The sequence below is a fragment of the Mus pahari genome, chromosome 17 (assembly GCF_900095145.1).
Source record: "Mus pahari chromosome 17, PAHARI_EIJ_v1.1, whole genome shotgun sequence".
Classification (NCBI taxonomy): domain Eukaryota; kingdom Metazoa; phylum Chordata; class Mammalia; order Rodentia; family Muridae; genus Mus; species Mus pahari.
The window spans coordinates 54,244,673-54,263,696 of NC_034606.1; the positions used below are offsets into that span (position 1 = coordinate 54,244,673).

The 19,024-nt window shown below is 52.0% G+C and overlaps 2 protein-coding genes across 14 annotated transcripts in view; one reads left to right on the forward strand and one right to left on the reverse strand.

Annotated features, from left to right (window-relative positions):
- Positions 1-893, forward strand: part of Ppp6r2 (protein phosphatase 6 regulatory subunit 2) — a 62,583-nt gene extending 61,690 nt beyond the window's left edge. For 8 of the 11 annotated variants that reach the window (XM_029548001.1, XM_029548004.1, XM_029548003.1 and 5 more), the window contains one exon: positions 1-762. In XM_029548001.1, coding sequence (XP_029403861.1) covers positions 1-49 — 49 coding nt within the window. In that variant the 3' untranslated portion in view covers positions 50-762. The other 3 variants (XM_021216764.2, XM_029548008.1, XM_021216763.2) reach the window with 2 other exon arrangements.
- Sbf1 (SET binding factor 1) overlaps positions 813-19,024 on the reverse strand; it is a 27,517-nt gene continuing 9,305 nt past the window's right edge. For 2 of the 3 annotated variants that reach the window (XM_021217196.2, XM_029548000.1), the window contains 32 exons: positions 18,888-18,965; positions 18,456-18,569; positions 18,256-18,384; positions 18,074-18,172; positions 17,792-17,996; positions 17,597-17,709; positions 16,715-16,864; positions 16,376-16,444; positions 16,123-16,281; positions 15,780-16,048; positions 15,507-15,679; positions 15,354-15,427; positions 15,084-15,279; positions 14,745-14,872; positions 13,709-13,887; positions 13,464-13,600; positions 13,146-13,353; positions 12,635-12,831; positions 12,413-12,550; positions 9,562-9,639; positions 9,010-9,191; positions 8,748-8,927; positions 8,029-8,130; positions 7,770-7,955; positions 7,570-7,696; positions 7,368-7,498; positions 7,065-7,295; positions 3,740-3,847; positions 3,422-3,633; positions 2,869-2,956; positions 2,660-2,791; positions 813-2,573 (listed from right to left, as the gene is read on the reverse strand). In XM_021217196.2, the coding sequence (XP_021072855.1) occupies positions 2,475-2,573; positions 2,660-2,791; positions 2,869-2,956; positions 3,422-3,633; positions 3,740-3,847; positions 7,065-7,295; positions 7,368-7,498; positions 7,570-7,696; positions 7,770-7,955; positions 8,029-8,130; positions 8,748-8,927; positions 9,010-9,191; positions 9,562-9,639; positions 12,413-12,550; positions 12,635-12,831; positions 13,146-13,353; positions 13,464-13,600; positions 13,709-13,887; positions 14,745-14,872; positions 15,084-15,279; positions 15,354-15,427; positions 15,507-15,679; positions 15,780-16,048; positions 16,123-16,281; positions 16,376-16,444; positions 16,715-16,864; positions 17,597-17,709; positions 17,792-17,996; positions 18,074-18,172; positions 18,256-18,384; positions 18,456-18,569; positions 18,888-18,965 (4,671 nt within the window). In that variant the 3' untranslated portion in view covers positions 813-2,474. The remainder of the gene's footprint in view (positions 2,574-2,659; positions 2,792-2,868; positions 2,957-3,421; positions 3,634-3,739; positions 3,848-7,064; positions 7,296-7,367; positions 7,499-7,569; positions 7,697-7,769; positions 7,956-8,028; positions 8,131-8,747; positions 8,928-9,009; positions 9,192-9,561; positions 9,640-12,412; positions 12,551-12,634; positions 12,832-13,145; positions 13,354-13,463; positions 13,601-13,708; positions 13,888-14,744; positions 14,873-15,083; positions 15,280-15,353; positions 15,428-15,506; positions 15,680-15,779; positions 16,049-16,122; positions 16,282-16,375; positions 16,445-16,714; positions 16,865-17,596; positions 17,710-17,791; positions 17,997-18,073; positions 18,173-18,255; positions 18,385-18,455; positions 18,570-18,887; positions 18,966-19,024) is intronic. The other variant, XM_021217197.1, reaches the window with a different exon arrangement.

Genomic DNA, 19,024 nt, shown 5'->3' on the forward strand with positions numbered 1-19,024 from the left:
GAAGGCAGATGCCCTGCCAGAAGGCGCTGCCTTAAATGGTCCTGTGTAACTGCTGCCACCCGGCCGTGGCCCGCCCTGGTCAGGCTGCTTCCTTAATCAAGAAAACTACCTGGTGATGCAAATTTTTTTTTTTTAATTTAACTTTAAAATAAATGCTGCATTTGGTAAAGCTGGCAGTGGAACCAGTTGGATGACCCAACTCCTGTCTCTCCTGCCTGCCCTTGGTCCTGTTGGAAGACAGATGTACCTGGCCATTCCCCGTCCAGGTCTTGGTCTAACAATGAGGCCCCTGACATTCAGCTTTTACTGCAGGAGTTGGGGAGGGAATAAGACCCTGAGGTGCCAGCACCATCAGATGGGCAGGAAGGGTGAGGCTCTCCAGGCTCTGGTTTCATCTGTACTTTTTAACGCACGGAGGAAAAGCCGGGGTTATTTTGCACTTTGTACCCAGCTACGGTACAGGGTCTCTCTTGGCTCACGGCAGATATAAAGGCCTGAGTTGGAGAGACCTGTTCCCCAATAATAATAATAAATGGGGGTCTGGCACTAGTTTGGCCACATGAGGTCAAACCCCAGTTCTAGTTGCCCAGAGGCTCCTGGGAGCTAGCATTGAATCAGGCTACAAATTTTGACTGCCTTAAAAACAAAAGACCCTCTGGACCTGATGGAATTGTCTCTGTGCTCAGCAGGGCAGACTGGCACACTTGGGTGGGTGTTGGAGCTGCATCAGACATGTAAGAGTGGTTATAAGAGAGGCTGAGAGACAGGGCGGGCCCATATTGTCCACGAAGAGTCTAAAAGTCTATGTTGTCTTTTTTTTTTTTTTTTTAAATGTTCTGACCTTCTGACAGGGCATCCAACCCCCAATAAAAAGTATCATTCTTACTGAAAAAGTGTGTATTATTAGGCTGCAAATGCCGAGCCCCAGCCTGTGTGGACACCTTTGCTATCCCTAGGCTCATTCTCAGTAGTTAGGACTCATGTTGAGACAAAAAATGAAAAGCTCTTCCGTAACAGTCAAACCAATGACACCCATTTTGTAAAGGTTTGCCTTATCCAACCCCAGGGCCCATCCTGGGAAGAGAGGTGTATCCCTCTGGGAGTGAGTCAGCCCCAAGGCTCATATCCCTCCCTCCCAGCAGCTCCTCTGCTTCCTTCATTGGATCCCGTGGTTCTGCCCTTGGCCTCTACCAGCATTCACCTTTTCTCTTAGTTAGGTGCCTCAGCCCCTTCTGAAGCACCTGAAATGTGGTGAGCAGTACCCTTCTCCCCAGAGTCTGTCCTGATGGGTTTCAGGGAAGATCTAAGGTTATCCCAGGTCTGGCTGTGGGGCCCAGAAGTCACCTCCCACCACATAAGGTCAACCCTCTGGCATCTTCACTGGCTCTGCCCCTTTTGTACCTGCTGCTGCTCACCCCAGATTTCCAGTGGCTAGGCCTCAACACCGACAGCCACCCTGAGCCACCCTCATACATACCTCTCTGCCCCAACCCTGACTACAAGGACATAGTCAATGAAGTCTAGGCCTGGTGAGGTTCACAGGCAAGGAGTAACAAGCCCAGCAACAACAATAAAAAATCCACAACAAACCACCACACACTGGGCTGAGATATCAGGGATCTCCAAAGTAAACCCAGGGAAGGAGGAGTAGGTGTAGACAGCCTGAGACCCATGCCCACTATGGGTGTTGCCCCTCACAGAGCCATATTTCCCCATCCCAGCTTCCTTGCTTGAGGACCTTTTGTCCTAAGCGCCCATGATCCTTTCTGTCCCGGGTCTGTGACCTTTGTCCTTTGCCTTCACAACAACTTCCCAAGGTCTCCGACTCACTTTGCAGAGTCCTGGACTTGAACTGATTATCCAGAGCTATCTGGGTAGAGAGGTGGGGCTTTCTCTGGCATGGAGGCCTGGGGAAGTCGGGTTAACAAGTCCCTCCTTTGCTGTAGGAAGTCCCCTTCCTGTGCAAAGCTGCTCATGGCCAGGGATCTCAGAGGAAGATGGGCTCAGGCTCCAGGAAAGGCATACAAGAGAAGATAGCAACCTGCTACCCACTCAGAAGACCCCAGGGTTGAGACAAAGGAGCCCCTCTGGGCAGACCCACAACTCGGTGCTGATGCAGGCGCACAAGTGTGTCGTTAGTTCTCTCTTTATATAGACTCTGGTTCTAGAAACAACTGAGCACAGCCAGCCGGCCAGGGCCAGCACACTGATGGGCCGGGTAGGGTGGACTATTTACAAGCCCAGGGCAGGGCTGTACCATGGCCTTGTCCCTATAACGGCTCAGCCATGACACCACAATAAGTTAGAGCTGGCCAGGTGGGGCGGGGCGGGGGCTGTACACACAAGTGCTGGGGGGCTCAGGGCCTCAAATACTGTCGAGGGCCGGGGCTGTAAACATGGCCGGGGCGGCCCTGCCCACCCCTAGTGGTCTGTAACGACTGGAAGCAGAGCAGCCCGGGCAGGGCCGGGAGGGGTCAGGCATCCGACAGGCAGCTCTGGATCCGGTCCACCCACTGCTGGGCTGAGGGCACATCCTGGGCACAGAAGTTGTAAACGCGACGTGTTGTCTTCACCTGGGAAGAGCGGGTTACTGGCTTCGTGCCCCTATAACTCCAAGTCCCTGGCCCCAGGTGTTCCCCACCCCTTGACAGAGGCTCACATCAAAGAAGGCCTTCTCATCCACAGTCTTAGGGGCACCTATAGTGGGTGTGCCAGGGGCCACAGCTTCCACCTCTGCCAGGTCAATGACACCCTTGCATTCTGTGTCCACTCGGTGGTCATAGTAACGCAGCTGGGGTGAGGATGAGAAGATGTGCAGAGTCAAGGCAGGCCTGTCTTCTGTTTCCCTTTCCCTGTACCACCACTCACCTGGTGCTTGGTCTTGTCTAGGACAAACCAACGGGCTTTCCAGGGCTTCATGAAGGCCCCCTTCTTGTATAGGGTGCCCTCATAGGACCTGCATTTGTACCAGAATCAGGGCCAGGTTAGCTATTAGGTAGAGGACCACCTCTAGAAATTAGATAGGGTCAGTCCCTCTATAGTCATCATGAGCTGACACTGGATCCCAAACACCATATCTAGAAGGTAGTCCCATGTGACACAGACACCCTAAAGAGGAAGAGGAACTTAGCAGTCAAATCTGTGGAGGCAACCAGAGTAAAAAGGCCCCTCAAGGCCCAGGGAGGATGGATCCTGTCTGGCCCCTAGTTTCATCTAGTACCTCTTAGCTCCATTTCAGACCTGCTACAGTCACCAGGTCTACAACCCAAACCTCTTTTGATGCTGATCTATCTATGCTTAAGCAATTGTTATAGCTTCTACAAGTCCTTTTACCTACAGAAAATACTGAAACCCCATTTGAGAGTCATGCATGGGTCCCAATTCCCAGTCCAGAAGTAGCAGTAGGCTGTGCCGCTCACACCTGTTCTCACTCTCAGCTGTCTGGAATTGGCTGTACAGGGTGCTGGTGCTCCGTCGGGCAGCTTGACGAGAGCTAGATGTGGTTGAGCCACTGCTCTGGTCACTGTCCAGGCTGAGGCTAAGAGTAGAGCCCACAGGCCCCTCCTGTAGATAGACGCCTAGCGAGCGGCGGTGGTGGGGCACAGCTGACACCAGTAGTGAGCTAGGGGTACCCTACAAAGAGCAGAATGGAATTACTATCAAGGCTGATTAGCCTCTGTCTCCTGGCAACACCTATACTGGATATTCCTCTGCCCAGCATACCAGCCCACCCACTCACACGTCCATCTTGCCGGCTTTCAAGGCGCTGAGCAGCCTTCACCCGGTCCCAGGTGTCTTTCCAGCGTTCAGAGGGCCGACCTAGCTCTGTCTCCAATCGCTGCAGCTCCTGGGGAGAATATGTGAGCAAAAGATCATGCAGAGGCTGGAAAGATAGCTCAGCAGTTACAGCACTTGTTCTTGCAGAGGAGCTGGGTTTGATGCCCAGCATCCACATGGTGCTCACATCTATCTGTAGTTCCTGGGGATCCAATACCCTCTTCTGACCTTTGTAGGTCCCAGGCATGTATTCAGTACATATACATACATGCAGGCAAAGCATACATACACATGAAGATTTTTTTAATTTAAAAATATTTTAAAACAAAACAAAAATCCAGACTGAGTGGGCATACTGGTTTAGTCAGTAAGGGCTTGTCACCAAGCCTGCCAACTGAATGAAGTACAATCCTTAGGACCTACATGAGGGAAGGGGAGAACTGGCTCCTAAAAGTTGATCTCTGAGCTTCCACCCACACACATGCACAGACACACTAAATAAGCAAATGTAATTTAAGACATTTTAAAACATAACCAGACCAGGGGTGGTACACTTCTTTAATCCCAGCGCTCAGGAGGCAGATGCAGGCCAGCCTTTATGAGTTGCAGGCCAACAAGGGCTATATTATATCAGAAGATAAAAATAAAAGATGACATGTTATAGTTCATAAGGGTATGAATGAACACTGATTTTGGTGAACATAGTGCAAGCCAGAAAACAATGTAATGATACCTTAAAACTGAATGTAATGTGTGGGTTTAATTAGTATTCTATCAGTGGGGGTTCAATGTGGGGCTTAAATTTAAAAACTTGTCACATCTGAATTCTATATTCAAAGAAAATACCCTTTAAAAGCAATGCCACATGTGAGAGAGAACACTCCTTTCCCATGCACAAAGGTGGATTTAATATCCAGCACTGCTAAGCATGTAAAAAGAAAGATGGAGAGGCAGGTAGGTAAAGTCAGGCATTGTGTTTCCCATGTAGTTCTACCTTCCTGGCAGGCTAAAATAGAAGGGTCACTTGAGACTAACAGTTCTAGGCCAGTCTAGGGAAATACAGCAACACCCTATCTCTTAAGAATACGTGAGACTGGGTATGGTAATTTACAAAAGTTTAGTAATCTTAAAACTTGGAAGGGTGAAGCCAAAGTATCAGGAAGGAGCTCCAGGCCCTCTTTAGCTACACAAGACGTGTCTCAAAGAATAACAATAGCTGGGCACAATGGTATGTGCCTTTAACTGGAAGGTTGAAAAAGAAAGATTACTGAGCTTGAAGCTAGCCTAAGAAAAAAATGTTAGTTCCAGGTTAACTTGGACTAGAGTGAAACCCTGCTCCCCCAAAACCAAACACAAAACCCCTTAAAGATGCAACAGGCGGGTGGGCAGGTGGGCAGAGGTCATGGCTCAGTGGAGAGCCCCTCCATGTGCACACAGGTCCTGGACTGATCCACTCACTGATAGCACCATCACAAAGGCGTGGGGAGCATCCTCAGACATAATACAATAAAAGCTTGAGGCAAGGTGTGACTAGCAGATCTGTAGTACAAGAAATACTAAGTCTTTCAGACTGAAACTGGTATTAGACTAGATATACAAAGAAAAAAGGAATTAGAGGCCAGACCTAGAGTATGTCCTCCCAACTACTGGGGAGGCTGAGGCAGGAGGATCTTAAATTGTAGCCAGCTAGGACAACTTAGATCTTGTCTCAAAATAATAATAATAATAATAATAATAATAATAATAATAAATAAATAAATAAATAAATAAATAACCAAGCTATAGCTGAGTGGTGGAGCACCTGCCTACCATAAATAAAGCTCTGAGTTCAATTCTCAGTACTGGAAAAGCAAAGTGAAGCAGAAATAGAAAGTCTTCTCTTGTTTTTTAACTTCTTTTAAAAAAGTAAAACAAAAATAAAATACTATGCATATTTATGCCACAGGGAAACTAAGAGGCTCCGGTTACATCAGATCAAGCCAGTGCTTCTGATTTCTATACTACCATTCCCTGTACCAAACCACCCACCCACAGGCACACACACACTCTAGTAATAAACCCTTTGGGCCAGGCCCTATACTGGGTCATCAAAACACGTTTCACACTGACCACCTTGCTTGGGCGGCACAAATCAGCATCCTACTTTGCACCTGAGGACACCAGGCAGTGCTCACAGACTTGAAGGGAACCCAGCCAGCACAGAGGACTGCAAACCTCTTCTTCCTTAGGCCTGAGGCCCAGGCCCTTCTGACTGCTCAGCCCCTTTGATGAGCCACTCAGGGAGGCCATGCCAGACAGATCTGTCACCCTGTACATTGCCTAAGTTCCCGCACACCAGCTACCACAGCTCATCTGACCATTTTTCCTTTCAAGGGACCTCTGTCCCGTCTGATTCCTGAGCAGATATGGCCAGAAAAGATGGCAAGTTGGAGGTAAACGTGACTCTAAACTCCAGGGCTGGGACCCAGAAGAGCTACTGCTCACTTCAAGACATGCCTGACAGACAACTGAGCAGAGGCAGAGTAAGCAGCTCCTGGGGAAACCCTGCCTGCACTGACACCAGGTACTGAAGTGTAGATGTGTCCCCAAGTAGCAGAAATATGTAGGAAGTGATGGATCTTTAAGAGGTGGAGTCTGGTGGAAGGTCCTTGGGTGAGAGGGAGGGTATCTTGGGAAGGATGAGAACACTTCTTGGAAGACTGCCATGATGTGACCCGGCCCAGACACTTCCTAGAACTGAGCACACTCCCTTGAGCCTCCAGAACTGCAAGCTAAATCAATTTCTGTACCCTGTCAACAAACCTATCTCTAGTATTTCCTCGGGGAAGAAAGTTGATTAATATATGAGGTAAAGGGATACACATATGACAAGAGCAAAAACCAGGTCCCAGGTCTTGAGAGTTTTTGACAAATGCTTTCTTATCTGTAAATATCTATTAGCATGAGACAGAGACCTAAGAACCACAGCTATTGGGCTGGTGAGATGGCTCAGTGGGTAAGAGCACCCGACTGCTCTTCCGAAGGTCCAGAGTTCAAATCCCAGCAACCACATGGTGGCTCACAACCATCCGTAACAAAATCTGACTCCCTCTTCTGGAGTGTCTGAAGACAGCTACAGTGTACTTACATATGATAAATAAATAAATCTTTAAAAAAAAAAGAACCACAGCTATTCCAAGTATGTAAGCAGTTCACATGGTGGGCAAAGTCAGAGCCACTCGAGATCAAGAGTAACTACTGACACGCACACGCACAGGCATCCCTGTGTTGTGTGGGACAGCACGCACCTCCAGCAGACGTGAGATGGCATCAGGCTGGACTCGAGGACGGCTGTCATAGCACGGCCATACCACACGCCGCCTGCTCTGGGGAGCACCTCCATCAGGACGTTCCTCTTCTGGAGGCTCAGGGGGTCCCTGGGCCAGCTCCCAGTCATAAGGGGGCCCCTCAGCCAGCGTCTCCTCAGTGTAGAAATCCCACACCTTCAGATTGGACACATTGCTGTAGGGTCGCAGCACCTGGGAGCAAGTAAGCTTATGTTCAGAAGCTCGGCCATGCAGGAGCCGCTGCCCCAGGCAGGCCCCACTCACCTCTGTGTCCTCGGGCGCATATGTGTAGTTGTAGAACATGGGGGTCTTCTTGCTTAGCCGGTCTACATATTCCCACACTGACTTGCATGCCAACTGGCCCCTGCGTTCACCCTTCTCCTCGTACAGCAGTCCTACACAAGAGAAGCCCTGAGCTTAGGCCCCGCTGGCCCAGTTACCCCAGAGTCCCTTCTTCCCTACATACCCAGCTCAATACGCTCATAATCAGAGTCCAGCAAGAAGGTCCGGAAACGGCGGGATGTGTGGTGGTAACCAAGGAACTTGAGGTAGAATTGACTGAACTCAAACTCCATGGGGAACTGCAAATGGACCTGTAAGATGTAGGGGATCAGAGGTCAGGTAGGGGAGCACAGCTCAAGCCTACCTACATGGAAATCTACCCACCTGGTGTACACAGTCCAGGAACTGCAGAAAGACGGGTGTGAAGCCACTGCTCTGCCCAGCTAGGGTGTGGGCCCCACGGTGGCTGAAACGATGTCCAAAGGACAGCCACTCTTTTTCCACTAGCAGTCGGAAGCCTTCCAGAGTGCGGTAGAAGGGGTCTGAGAGCAGCTGCACCAAGGATACCACCTGCCAGCACCAGCAGATGTCAGGAGAACATCTGAGGACCCTCCCCTCCCCGCTTCCCCGCACCTGCACACACCTGAGTGGTGATGTCCCAGCCGTCCTCCAGGCTCACCAGGACAGAGGAGCCAGAGTCGAGCAGCTCCACTACCAGCACCGATATCTGCAGCAGCTTGTGGATCTACATGGACACCACAGCCAATCAGGACTCAGAGGCTCACACATCTACAGAATGCTGGGAAGGCCAGCAGTGTCTACAGCACTGGGTGGACCCACTCTGCTCTGTCATTCTCGCGCTGTCCCTCTAGCCTGCCCACCCCTCCCAGGCCACCCATGACAAGGAAGGCAGATTCAGAAGTCCCTGTCCTTTGCTGGGTGTGGCAGTGGATGCCTGTAATCTCAGTACCTAGAACTGCCACAAGTTCTAGGTCAGCGAGTGCTACACTGTGATACCGTGTCTCAAAAAGAGAGTTAAGTGTTGCCCTTCAGGTGGCATCAGTCCCCCCCTTAGCACTCTAGTTTTCACTGGGCACCAATGACACAACAACCTATGTCCATTCTGCAAAAAGGGCACAAAGCAGCAGAGGGCCCTGCCCCACAAGCCAGTGTGATTCCACACTGGACACCTAACTCCCTGCACACAGCAGACTGGCCCAGACCACCCCAACACCATGACACCACATAGCAAGCGCCTATCACCTCCCCTCTCCCTCTTCATGCCCAAGATGTCAAACAAGCAAGCCCAGACCTAGAGAGACCTAGCACCCAGGTGGGCAGAGGCAGAGGCAGTGCAGAGACCTGGATCAGCCATTCTGAGTCCTCCAGAGAGCGCAGAAAGGAGGCTGGGCTGGGCTCAGTGGCAGGGCAACCAGGCACACAGGCCTTCAACAGTTTCTTGAAGCTGGCTTTCACCTGCCTTGCCTCAAATACTTCAATAGGTACCAGCTCCCACTGTTGCAAGGGATCTGGGCGCACACCCTGGAAGAAGACCAATGACAAACTGTGGGCCATGCCTAGCCCTGTGCTCCCCCTCCTGGCTCTGCACCTCTACCCCAGTTACCTTGAGCTGAGCTTTGTCACCAATGATGTAGAGGGCTGCACGCTGTGGCCGCAGAAAACCAGAATCAGGTGGAGCTCCGTTGGTGTGGGGAGTACTGAGGAGATCTCTGCCAGCTAGCCGAGAGCCCACATCAGCGCCAAGACCGCTGCTTCGACCACTGGCTCGGACACTGCTCCATTTCCCTGCAAAGGAGACACCAGTAAGTACTCGATTGAGGTCAGAGCACCACTTACCTGGGGCTGGCTGGGCCTGGCCTCCAGGGAGGGGAACTGAGTTTCCAGGCAGGGCAGAGTGGTGGAAGGCCACAAGAGGGAGGAGGGCTGGAACACACAAAGGCTGAGGCACACGGGGAGGGGGGTGGCCTGTGTTAGTGTCTAGATCGGGACCAGGTGCTGGGCAGGTAAGTAACTAGGGCTAGGAGGAGTCGGTTGTGCTAGTCTGTCACAAAGGGGCAGTTAGTGCTGGGTGTGAAAAGAGATTAGTGCCAAAGATGGCTTGACTCATACTAGGGGGCCATCAGTTCCAGTTAAGGGGAAAGCCCCAGTACGGTACCTCGGGACGCAGTCCATCTGGAGGCCGAGGCCGCCAAAGGGTTGGACAGCGTGGTGACCCTGGCTCGGGGGCTGGGCACTGAGGGCACAGCAGAGAGAAGGCTCAGATTTGGTTCCAGGCCTGGATTGTCAGAGGCTCCCACCAAGCCCCACTCCCAGGGGTCAGAAACAGGATGGGCCCTTATGTGGTCCAGGGTTAACTAGGTCTATGATACTGGGAAGGGTCAGACTTTGCAATAGCGGGTTCTTCTTCAAACATCTCAGAGAAATCTTGTCTTCAAGTTTCTCTTAGACCTCCTTTATAGTAAGCAAGGGTCTGACTGATGGACAATTCCATGAATATTCAACACACAACAATGTAGTAGCCTTGCCCAGAACAAAACACGGGTACCTGAGAGCCTCAGTCTTGGAGGAGACCTAGAGGCAACTGGAAGAGGGAGAAACAAGAGCTGGAGGAGTGGGGAGACAGTTCAATCGAGGACATGAGCAGATCTGAGTCCTAGGACTGCATCAGGCAGAGTTATGGGCTGGGACAATGTATCTGGGAGAAGCCTGAGTCACACACACCTCAAGTTTACCTGACTGTGCAGAGGCCTCCCTCATACATGACACAGAAAGAGGCATGGTACAAAATATCACCCCACTCAACGCAGAGGTCACTATGGCCAAGCTCAAGGCCAGTCTTCCACACCCTGACTTCTCTAACAAACCCACATTACAGATGGCAGTGAGCCAACTTGGAGTGCAGACAGCATCAGTCTACTTCGGCTGCTAGCTGGAAATCCAAGTAGAGCTGAAGGAAGTCAGACTCCGGATCATCACTGCACAGTCAGGGAGGGTGGCCCTACACCCTGAATTTATAACACCAGAGGTAGCAACATTTGCATCGGAGAAGGTTATAGATCTGTCCAGAAGACATTAGGGAAGGTGAAAGCACACACACTCTGAGGGGAGGCTGCTGCCTGAAGGTGCCACTCAGGATTTCTGACAGAAACATCAGACTATAAAATACATTTAATCACAGAAAACGCAGGTACTCTCAGGGAACAATGACAATTGGTCAGCCTGGCCTATCCATCAGACTGGTATCACTTGGTGACCGTGAGAGCAGACTTGCTGTCTGTCCTCAGCACCAGTGGCCAGCAAGTGTTAATAGAGATGAAGATCACTGATAAGCACTGGTAAATACAAATGAGAACCACAAGTTCAACAGGGAGTGAAGAAGCCTGGGGCAGAGTAAGTAGGTACAGAAAAAGGAAGGGCAGAAAGCTCCTAGCAAGAACAGATCTGGTGCCAGGTGGTGGTGGTGCACACCTTTAATCCCAGCACTTGGGAGGCAGGGGCAGGCAGATTTCTGAGTTCAAGGCCAGCCTGTCCTACAGAGTGAGTTCCAGGACGGTCAAGACTATACAGAGAAACCCTGTAAACAGCAAACAAACAAACAAAACACAAACAAAAAAGAACAGATCTGGCTTGGTGTGGTGGCACATGCCTTTAATCCCAGCACTCAGGAGGCAGAGGCAGAGGCAGATGAGTTTGAGGCCAGCCTGGTCTATAAAGCAATTTACAAAACAGCCAGGGCTACAGGGAGAAACCCTATCTTGAAAAAACTATAAGAACAATCAACCACAGGAACAAGATGGACAAGACAGACTTAAGAACCCTGGCCTTCAAGATGGCTACTCTCGTGGGAACTACCACCAGCCTAAGCCACCGTACTACTTTCAGAATCTGAGACCAGAAGAGAGAATGTAGCTCTACAGCCTCAAGAGGAGAATGGGGGGAGCTGGGGGTTTGAGCACACCAGATGGACTGGGGCAACTTACTCCCAAGTAACAGTGTCACACCAGCTTGGTAAAATGGGCTCTGCAGTCTATGGCAGATGCCACACCAAATGCTGAGATAGATTTCCAAGTACAAGGACCTAGCTTGACATGCAGGTTAGTGGCTAGAGTTGTCAGCCAAAGAATCAGCTGCTAAGGATCCCACCTAGCAGTTAAGCCAGGAGAGTGAGGCAAGAGCAGTGCCCATAACCCACACTTCCTTTGCTAGCCAGGCTATGTACCCCACAGAGAGTGTCCAGAGCGTACCCAGGATGCCCCTCTTTTAGTACTGTCATCTAGACCAACTATGAACAGTCCAGCCCACGGCTAGATCGGGGAAGCAAGTGCCAGACAGAAAAAGAAGGGCTAAACTCACAGCCAGAGGCAGAAACCTCATCTCTAGGCCTCCTCAGACAACAGACCCAATGCGTAAGGACAGAAGACACTGCACACAATTATGATAATAGCAGTTCTCCTCGTGCACCTCACTGGCAGAAGTCAGCATGGGAAGGTTGGCCTGGTGCCTCTTAGTGAGTTCAGGTGGCATGGAGGTATGTATAGGGGATGACAAGGACAGCAAGAACAGTGCAGACAAACCCAAAACCAGGACAGAAGAATAGGAAGGCCCACTAATGGGCAGAGTGGCAGCTGGAAGTAGACAGGATAGAGGAAGGATGAGAAAATGAGTTTAAGGATTTTCCAAGGGCTTTAGGCATCAGCAAACACAGCACGGGATGGCTAGAGCATCCATTGGCTGGACCGAGAGGCCGCTGGTGGAAGTGCTGGTTTACGGAAGGCGAGGAAATGGTCATAAGGTCAGAGGAGTCAGGGCCTCAGGACACTCACCTGGTCTAAGCAGTGTTCCTGTCCTGTCCCAGAACTCCGAGAGGAGTTCCTCTCTTTGTCCCATACCTAACACCACAGTCAAGCCACTTCTGCCCCTATTAGTTGGCTCAGCATAAATTCTGCCACAGCCCCACAAAGTACTTTTTGCTCTCTGGCCACCCTTACTCAGAAGCCCCCTCTCACCGTGACCACCCATGTGGGCTGAGGAGAAGCTACTCAGTGTGTTTCGTCCTGATGAGTCAGCATAGCGTGGCATGGAGCTGACCACAGCCTGCAGGTACTTCTCTTGCTCCAGGCTGCTGGAGTCGGCCTGGGCCTGGCCTGAGAAAGGAAAAGCTGGAGCTGAAGGAGGCAGAGATTGGACAGGCAGGGTAGGCAGACACAGGAAAAACTAAGGAGGAGTACCTGGAGAAGGTGTATTCTGGGCCTTGAAGAGACCAACAACACCTTTGCCATGCAGGCCCCCAGAGCGTAGCAACACGGCCTTGGAGCGCCCACTGCGCCAGCAGACCACAGGGAAGCGGTTTTGGCGGTAGCAGCGGGATACACGCTGCAGGGCGTTGTCCTGGATGCTCTGGGGAACAATCAGCAATCCTGGATAGCTGTAGGAGTTGGAGGTATCAGGACAGCTCTGAGGTCTTGCCAGTGCCGACCCGCAGCCTTACACACAGGAGGCAAGAAGAGCTAACAGGGTGAGCACCATGAACCAAATTCATGGCTCCCAACTCTAAAGGCCAAAGGTACTTTATGCTTATCAGGGAGCCTCCACCAAACCTGCAGCCCAACTCTCTATCCACCTCCTACACATGCTCCTTGTTTCTCAGGATCCATGGCAAGCAGGGAAGGTGTCCAAGCACTGCCTACCACCCTAGACAGTCCTGGCAAAATCTTCCTGGCGCGTCTAGCCAGCCCTCACCTGCGACATATGGCATACATGCGATTAACAGGAGAGATGCGAAAGGGCTCAGACTTGGCCCGGCTCAGGCTGCTGCTCAGGGTACCTAGTCCAAGGCGCTGGTAGTCACGGCAACATGCCCGTTCCACCAGGCTGCTCATGGTCATGCGGTCAGAGGGCTTCAGGGCTGAGGACGGGGTCAGTGTGCTGGGCTCCAACTCCTCTGACACTGTGCAAACGGTACAGTTGGGGGTCATCACCCAAAGACCACCCAGGCCCCAGACTCCATGGGGTCAACTCTGATAGAGAGCACAGCGATCTCCCTGACCCTGCTCCCACCTGAGATCTCGTCCTCCTGGTCCTCAGGGGGTGGCTGGCCCCGATGTTCCCAGCCAGGGGGGTTATACTTCTTACGAGTAACATACTGCCGCCCAATGGTCTTTTTAGCATTCTTCACCAGGTTCCGGGATAGGGTTCTGGGGTGTAAAAGTCCAACAGATATGAGAGGACAGGAAGTCCAGGAAGAGTCTGCAAGGGGCACAGCAAGCACCTGGCTGCCCTGGCTCTGGGATCCAGTTCCATACCTGAATGAAGGACCCTTGTCTTTGGTAACCCGTGGCGGCCTGCCAGGTGTGTGAGCTGAGCCAAGTGTGAATGCAAAGGTGGCCCTGATGTCTGGTGGGTACCGAAGCTTGTGTAGCTGCTTTCGGAAGAGCTCAGCACTGTCAGATCCCACCTCCTCATCAAAGGCCATTTTCAGCAGCTGGGTCAGAAAACAGGACTCTAAGTGGCCCCCAGGCTCCTCCCCAACCATAATATTCAGTTCACGGGCTCCCTTCTTATGCCATGCACACCAGAGGCAGGTAAACTTGGAGGAAAGGCCAATGCTTCACCTTTCAGTGTTAACTGATGAGGTCTCAGCAGACACAATACACTCATAACATGGACCCAAAGGTCAATGCCCCAAGGATAATAACAAAGACACAGGTCTATTCCAAAAGATGGCAGGCTGAGAACTGTTGGGGTAACCTTTTCTTTACATGTGTGAAGGTGTCTCTCTGTATTTCCAATTGTTAAATTCTGTTAGCAGAGAGCTAAATGCTGGCAGGACTCTGGCACTGTCATTTCTACGGCCCCTCTATGGCCTTATATTTAAATACTTATTCTTCCACACTTGCTCAGATCCGTGAAGGTCAGACAGCCCTCTATGCCTAGAGGCAATCTAGGATTGTATCAAAGATTATCTTGTAATAAAGAGTTGACAGCCAATAGCTGGGCAGGAGGTGGAGGGGAACTTCTAGGGAGAGAAAATGAAGTAGGAGAAAGCAGTTGTTGGGGAACAGACATGGACTGCCACAGAACAGAAAAAGTTTAGAGCTAGCCATGTGGCAGGTGGTAGGCTCGTTAGTTGGGTTAAGTTTAAAGTAGCCAGGAGACTGCCCAAGCAAAAGGTCTAAGCTTTAAACTATATTAAAAGTCTCCATGTCTCAACTACACTGCTGGTGGGTCTAAGAAAGTCCCATTATAGAGAGCCAATGTGACAATCCCAAGTCAACAGCCCCATGGCAGGAAACCACTTATAGGGCTCAACCTAGCTGCAGTGGACAGGAGTTTACGCACCTGGAATGTGCAGGAACGAAGCTGCAGCCCATCCTGCAGAAGCTGGTCCACAGGGGTCTGCACACTAATGCGCTTCTCCTTGGTCAATGCAGCCACAGGGAAGGAGCGGACTACCACCTGCTCCCCGACTTAAACAGGCCAAGCAGAGTCATGAGGGGAAGGGAGAAGAAAAGCATACTATCTCAGGGCACCAAATACAGAAGTCTGGGGTGGGTAGGAAAGGCCCATACATGAGCCGATCTCCCATCAGGCTTTGATTCTTTGAGAAAAGGGAAGGGAAAGGAAGTCTTATCTCCTCCAAAGAGCTGGCAGAGGCACAAAAAAGGTCCAAAGGCTTACCCAGGGGGTCAGTAGGCATCCCTGTGAAGATGACGCGGTATGTGGTAAGGAAGACAGCACCCTCAGCTGGGAGTAGAGCAGGGCCTCCTCCACTGCCTCCTACACCCTCCTCACGCCCATCTGGCAGCAGATACACTCGAAGGCCATCGAGGACACACTCCTCACCAGGCAACAGGCGTGGCCTCAGCAGCTTGGGCTACCCAGGAAACAGAACAGAAACTTAGAACACAGCCCAGACTTTGTATGCACAGCTGGTCAGCCACGGCTCACCTTCTGTATCGGGGGCAGCCTCTTGCTCTCACGGTGTACGGCCTCCAGGGTCTCAATGTGCATCTGGACAATATCTAGGGGAGAGCGGGTCTCATACCCTGGGCTCCTACAGCCACTTATCTAAGGCATGCTCCCATACCAGTATCGCCATACCTGGCACCATGACATGCAGTCCTTTGAGGTGGTCGCTGGTGACCCCACTCTCTGTGCAGACCTTATCCACAAAACGGTTGATGAAGCGGACTACAGCCCCAGCCACATCGCATGTCTCTGCGTCTTCAAAGCCACTCTCTGTGTCATAGCTCTCAGCCACACTGCCTGCCATGCTGGGCCGGTGGGGGGTGGGGGAAAGGTGTGGGCATCAGCATTCCCGAAACCCCATAAGCTTTCTCCCTGGCCCAGGCCTCACCACTGGCCCCAGCCCACCTGTTGGTGACCAGGCTGTTGCTGGCACTCTCCAGGTCTCCCAACCCTGCCCGCTCCCGCAGCAGCCGGCTCTTGCTGCTGTCCAGAGGCAGCAGAAGGTAGCTCATGCGGTTGGCATAGTGGATGGCCTGGCTGAACACAGTGCTTTCCTCCTTCTGCACCAGTTCCTGCTGCTTCTCACGGCTCAGGGTTGGCCACAGGCGCCTCTGCTCTGAAGCCACATCCAGGGCAGATCGTTCATCATCCTGAGACTGTGCCTCCCCAGTCTCCTGTCACGACACAAAAGTAAGGCATGGCCAAGGTGCCTACCCCAGACAGTCCAGGTCCAAAAAGTCCTACATACCTGGGTAGGGCTCACACCATCAGAGGGCTCCAGGTAGAGGGCTCGGATATGGGTCTGCACATCCCCATAGAACATGGCCTCCCAGAACTGAGGTGTGCTCCACACTACATGCTCCTGAACACAGCTGTATGCAAACTGTGTCACCCCTGGGCTCAGCTTCTATAGGAATGAAGTTGGAAAGGTCATGTGCTCACAGACAGTAGACCTAGCCCATAAAGAGGAAACCCAGCCCCACCTCACTCCCAACACTTACCCTGCAGAAGGCTGTGACCAAAGGCAGCAGTGCAGCTGCAATGCCATGCTCATCCAGGGAAGTGCAATCCTGTGAGCAGAGCCATGAGTGATGGGAAGCCCTACTAGACAACATCCATGCTCAACCCCACCTCTCTGGCCATCACAGACCAGCATCTCCCACCACTGCCAGCTGGAACTGTAGCCTCAGGTTTCAAAGTCATTTCCAACAAGAACGCTCGCTCTTCAGCTCCCCACCCTCTTCAGACTATGCACCTCCCCCACCCTATCACACGGGAGAGATTCCTACACCCCCCCTTCCCTCATGTGGTATCACTGGTAAGATGAGGGCCAGTTTCACCTGCAGGCAGCAATTCATCATACGGACGACAAAGTCAAACTGCTGATGATCCAGAACTGCCCGGTTCTGCTGTACGTGCAGGTGAAGCTCATGGGCAAGGCAGCGACGGGCAGCTCGCCCCTTCAGGGCCCTGAGTACAGCCGGAAGCAACTGAAAGCAGAGGCAAGAGGAAATGTAGGACAGACGGTGGTGCAGGGAGAGCCTCACCCTAAGTCATTGTGGAGGTAGCCAAGCGCAGGCTCTAAGCAGATAAAAACCCAAAGCCAGTGTAACTCAGGGAAGCCCAGGTACTGGGTTTCATTGACCAATACAGATGAAATCTTCCAATAGACCCAGCAGTTCCACAAATGACAGTTCATGAGGACAGAGAAATGTGCATGGTACAGGCTCCCAAGCAAGTATGGACATGAGCTCTGGAGAGAGGCTCCATAGGAACACCACACAAATGTTATTAGGACCTCAAATGTGTTCATGAGCAATGAAGGGCAATAGCATGCAAGATTAGTATTAAAGCAACATTAAGTCAGGCCTGGTGGCTTATGTCTGTAATCCCAGTACTCAAGAGGCTGAGGCAGCTAAGAGCAAAGACAGCTTTGCTTATATAGTGAGTTGCAGGCCAGCCTGGGCTATAAAGATCCTGTCTTGAAAACTCTTCCCTCAGATCCTCTCCCCCCACCCAAAAAAATCAATCAATCAATCAAACAAACAAACAAAAAACACTCCAAAAACTGCTGACACTGTGTATAGTGTCTACACTCTCCTGCTGTTCACTCGGATCAAAGAACACCCTCCATCCACCCAGGCACTGCTCAGGCTCAGAATTACCACACCAGAAGAAAGAACTAAGTCTCCTGAGACCTGATGCCCAAGGCCCAGCCTCACCTTCTTTGCCTCAAGCATTTTCCCTTCAAACACATAGGAGATGCAATTCCGTACTACCTCCAGGCGGCGTGCACTGTTGATATGAGGCCCACTACACCGCTCTAGTATGGCCGCTAAAGAGAAAGGACATGTTCACTTTAACTCCTGGCCTTGTACCCATCCTAAACCAGCCTGCCTTCCCCTCAAGTTACATACTCATGGGGGGCCCTGAAGGCACAGTGCTCCTCCGCTCAGCTTTGACAGCTGGCGGTGCACCCTGCATCTTGGCCGCAGCCTGGTCCACAATCCACTGAATTGTGCCCTCATCTAGCCGGGGGAATAGCCGTTGGGTCCGCCGCAGGTGACTGGCCTCTCCTGGCCTCTGCACTTTGTGCATCGCCACAGCTGGGTATGGGTTTTCCTGAGGGAACATGGGCAGACATTGGCTAGTGGGCCAGGACCAAAGTGGTAGCATACCCTCCTTGTCACCCACCATACATTCTTATAAAGTTGCTCTGCCAGTTCCTGGACATGACGCAGAACGCGGTGGGGATGGCTCTCATCTGCTCGCATCCGTGCTACCTCATGAGCCACCAGCTAAGGGGAAAGGAGGCAGGGGGATAAGGTCAGTTAAGTGGGCTGGGGGAGGGACAGGAAGGCAGGCAAAGGCAGGGCTGTACCTCATCAAACAGGTCTGTGGCACGGTAGGGAACTCCGCGCTCTGATACAAAGCCAGCGAAGGCCATGCCCTCCAACACTTTCATCAGGAAATCATCCTCCACCAGTCCACGCTGGCCTAAGAATGCTGCCTGGGAGAACACCAGGAAGTTAGCTCCTCACGGCCTCATGAGCCAGCTCCAGCCCCAGCCCCACAGCCTACCTTATGGAAGCGGATGACGGGCTCTGGGTGGATGCGCACGATGTGCAGGCACCAGCGGTAGCCCTGCAGGAGCTGAGCAAAGAGCCGCAGAAAGACAGCGCGAAGCTCCTTGTCCTGGGAGAGCAGGTCGGTGCAGTGAGTGTCGGGTCCCAGGAAACACTCACAGCCAGGCACAGGCTTCCCAGGCACCTCTGCCACCCCACTTTGCCTCTCCCAACAGTGTTTCTTAGCCCAGTGAGTTCCACAAGTGTTGAACAGACAGCTCCTGTTCAGAGCCCCTTGATCAGTTCACTGTACTGACTGGCACCGTCACCACACCTAACTGTTTGTATAGCTCCTTTGCTCCCAGGCTAGAGAAGCCTGAGGTCAGCGTGGAGGTAGGCTGAGTGAGAGGCAATGCAATCTCTCTAGCAGAGCAGCAGTGAGCCCCACCTGCATTTTCAGGGAGGAAGCAGATGTTGTAGGGGGTGGGAAGGCAAGGTCAGCCAACTCCAGCTCTGGATCCAAGACCTGTGGAAGCAGAGGACAACTGCATGGTGACCTTAGGGTTCCCTGGCTGTCAGATGATG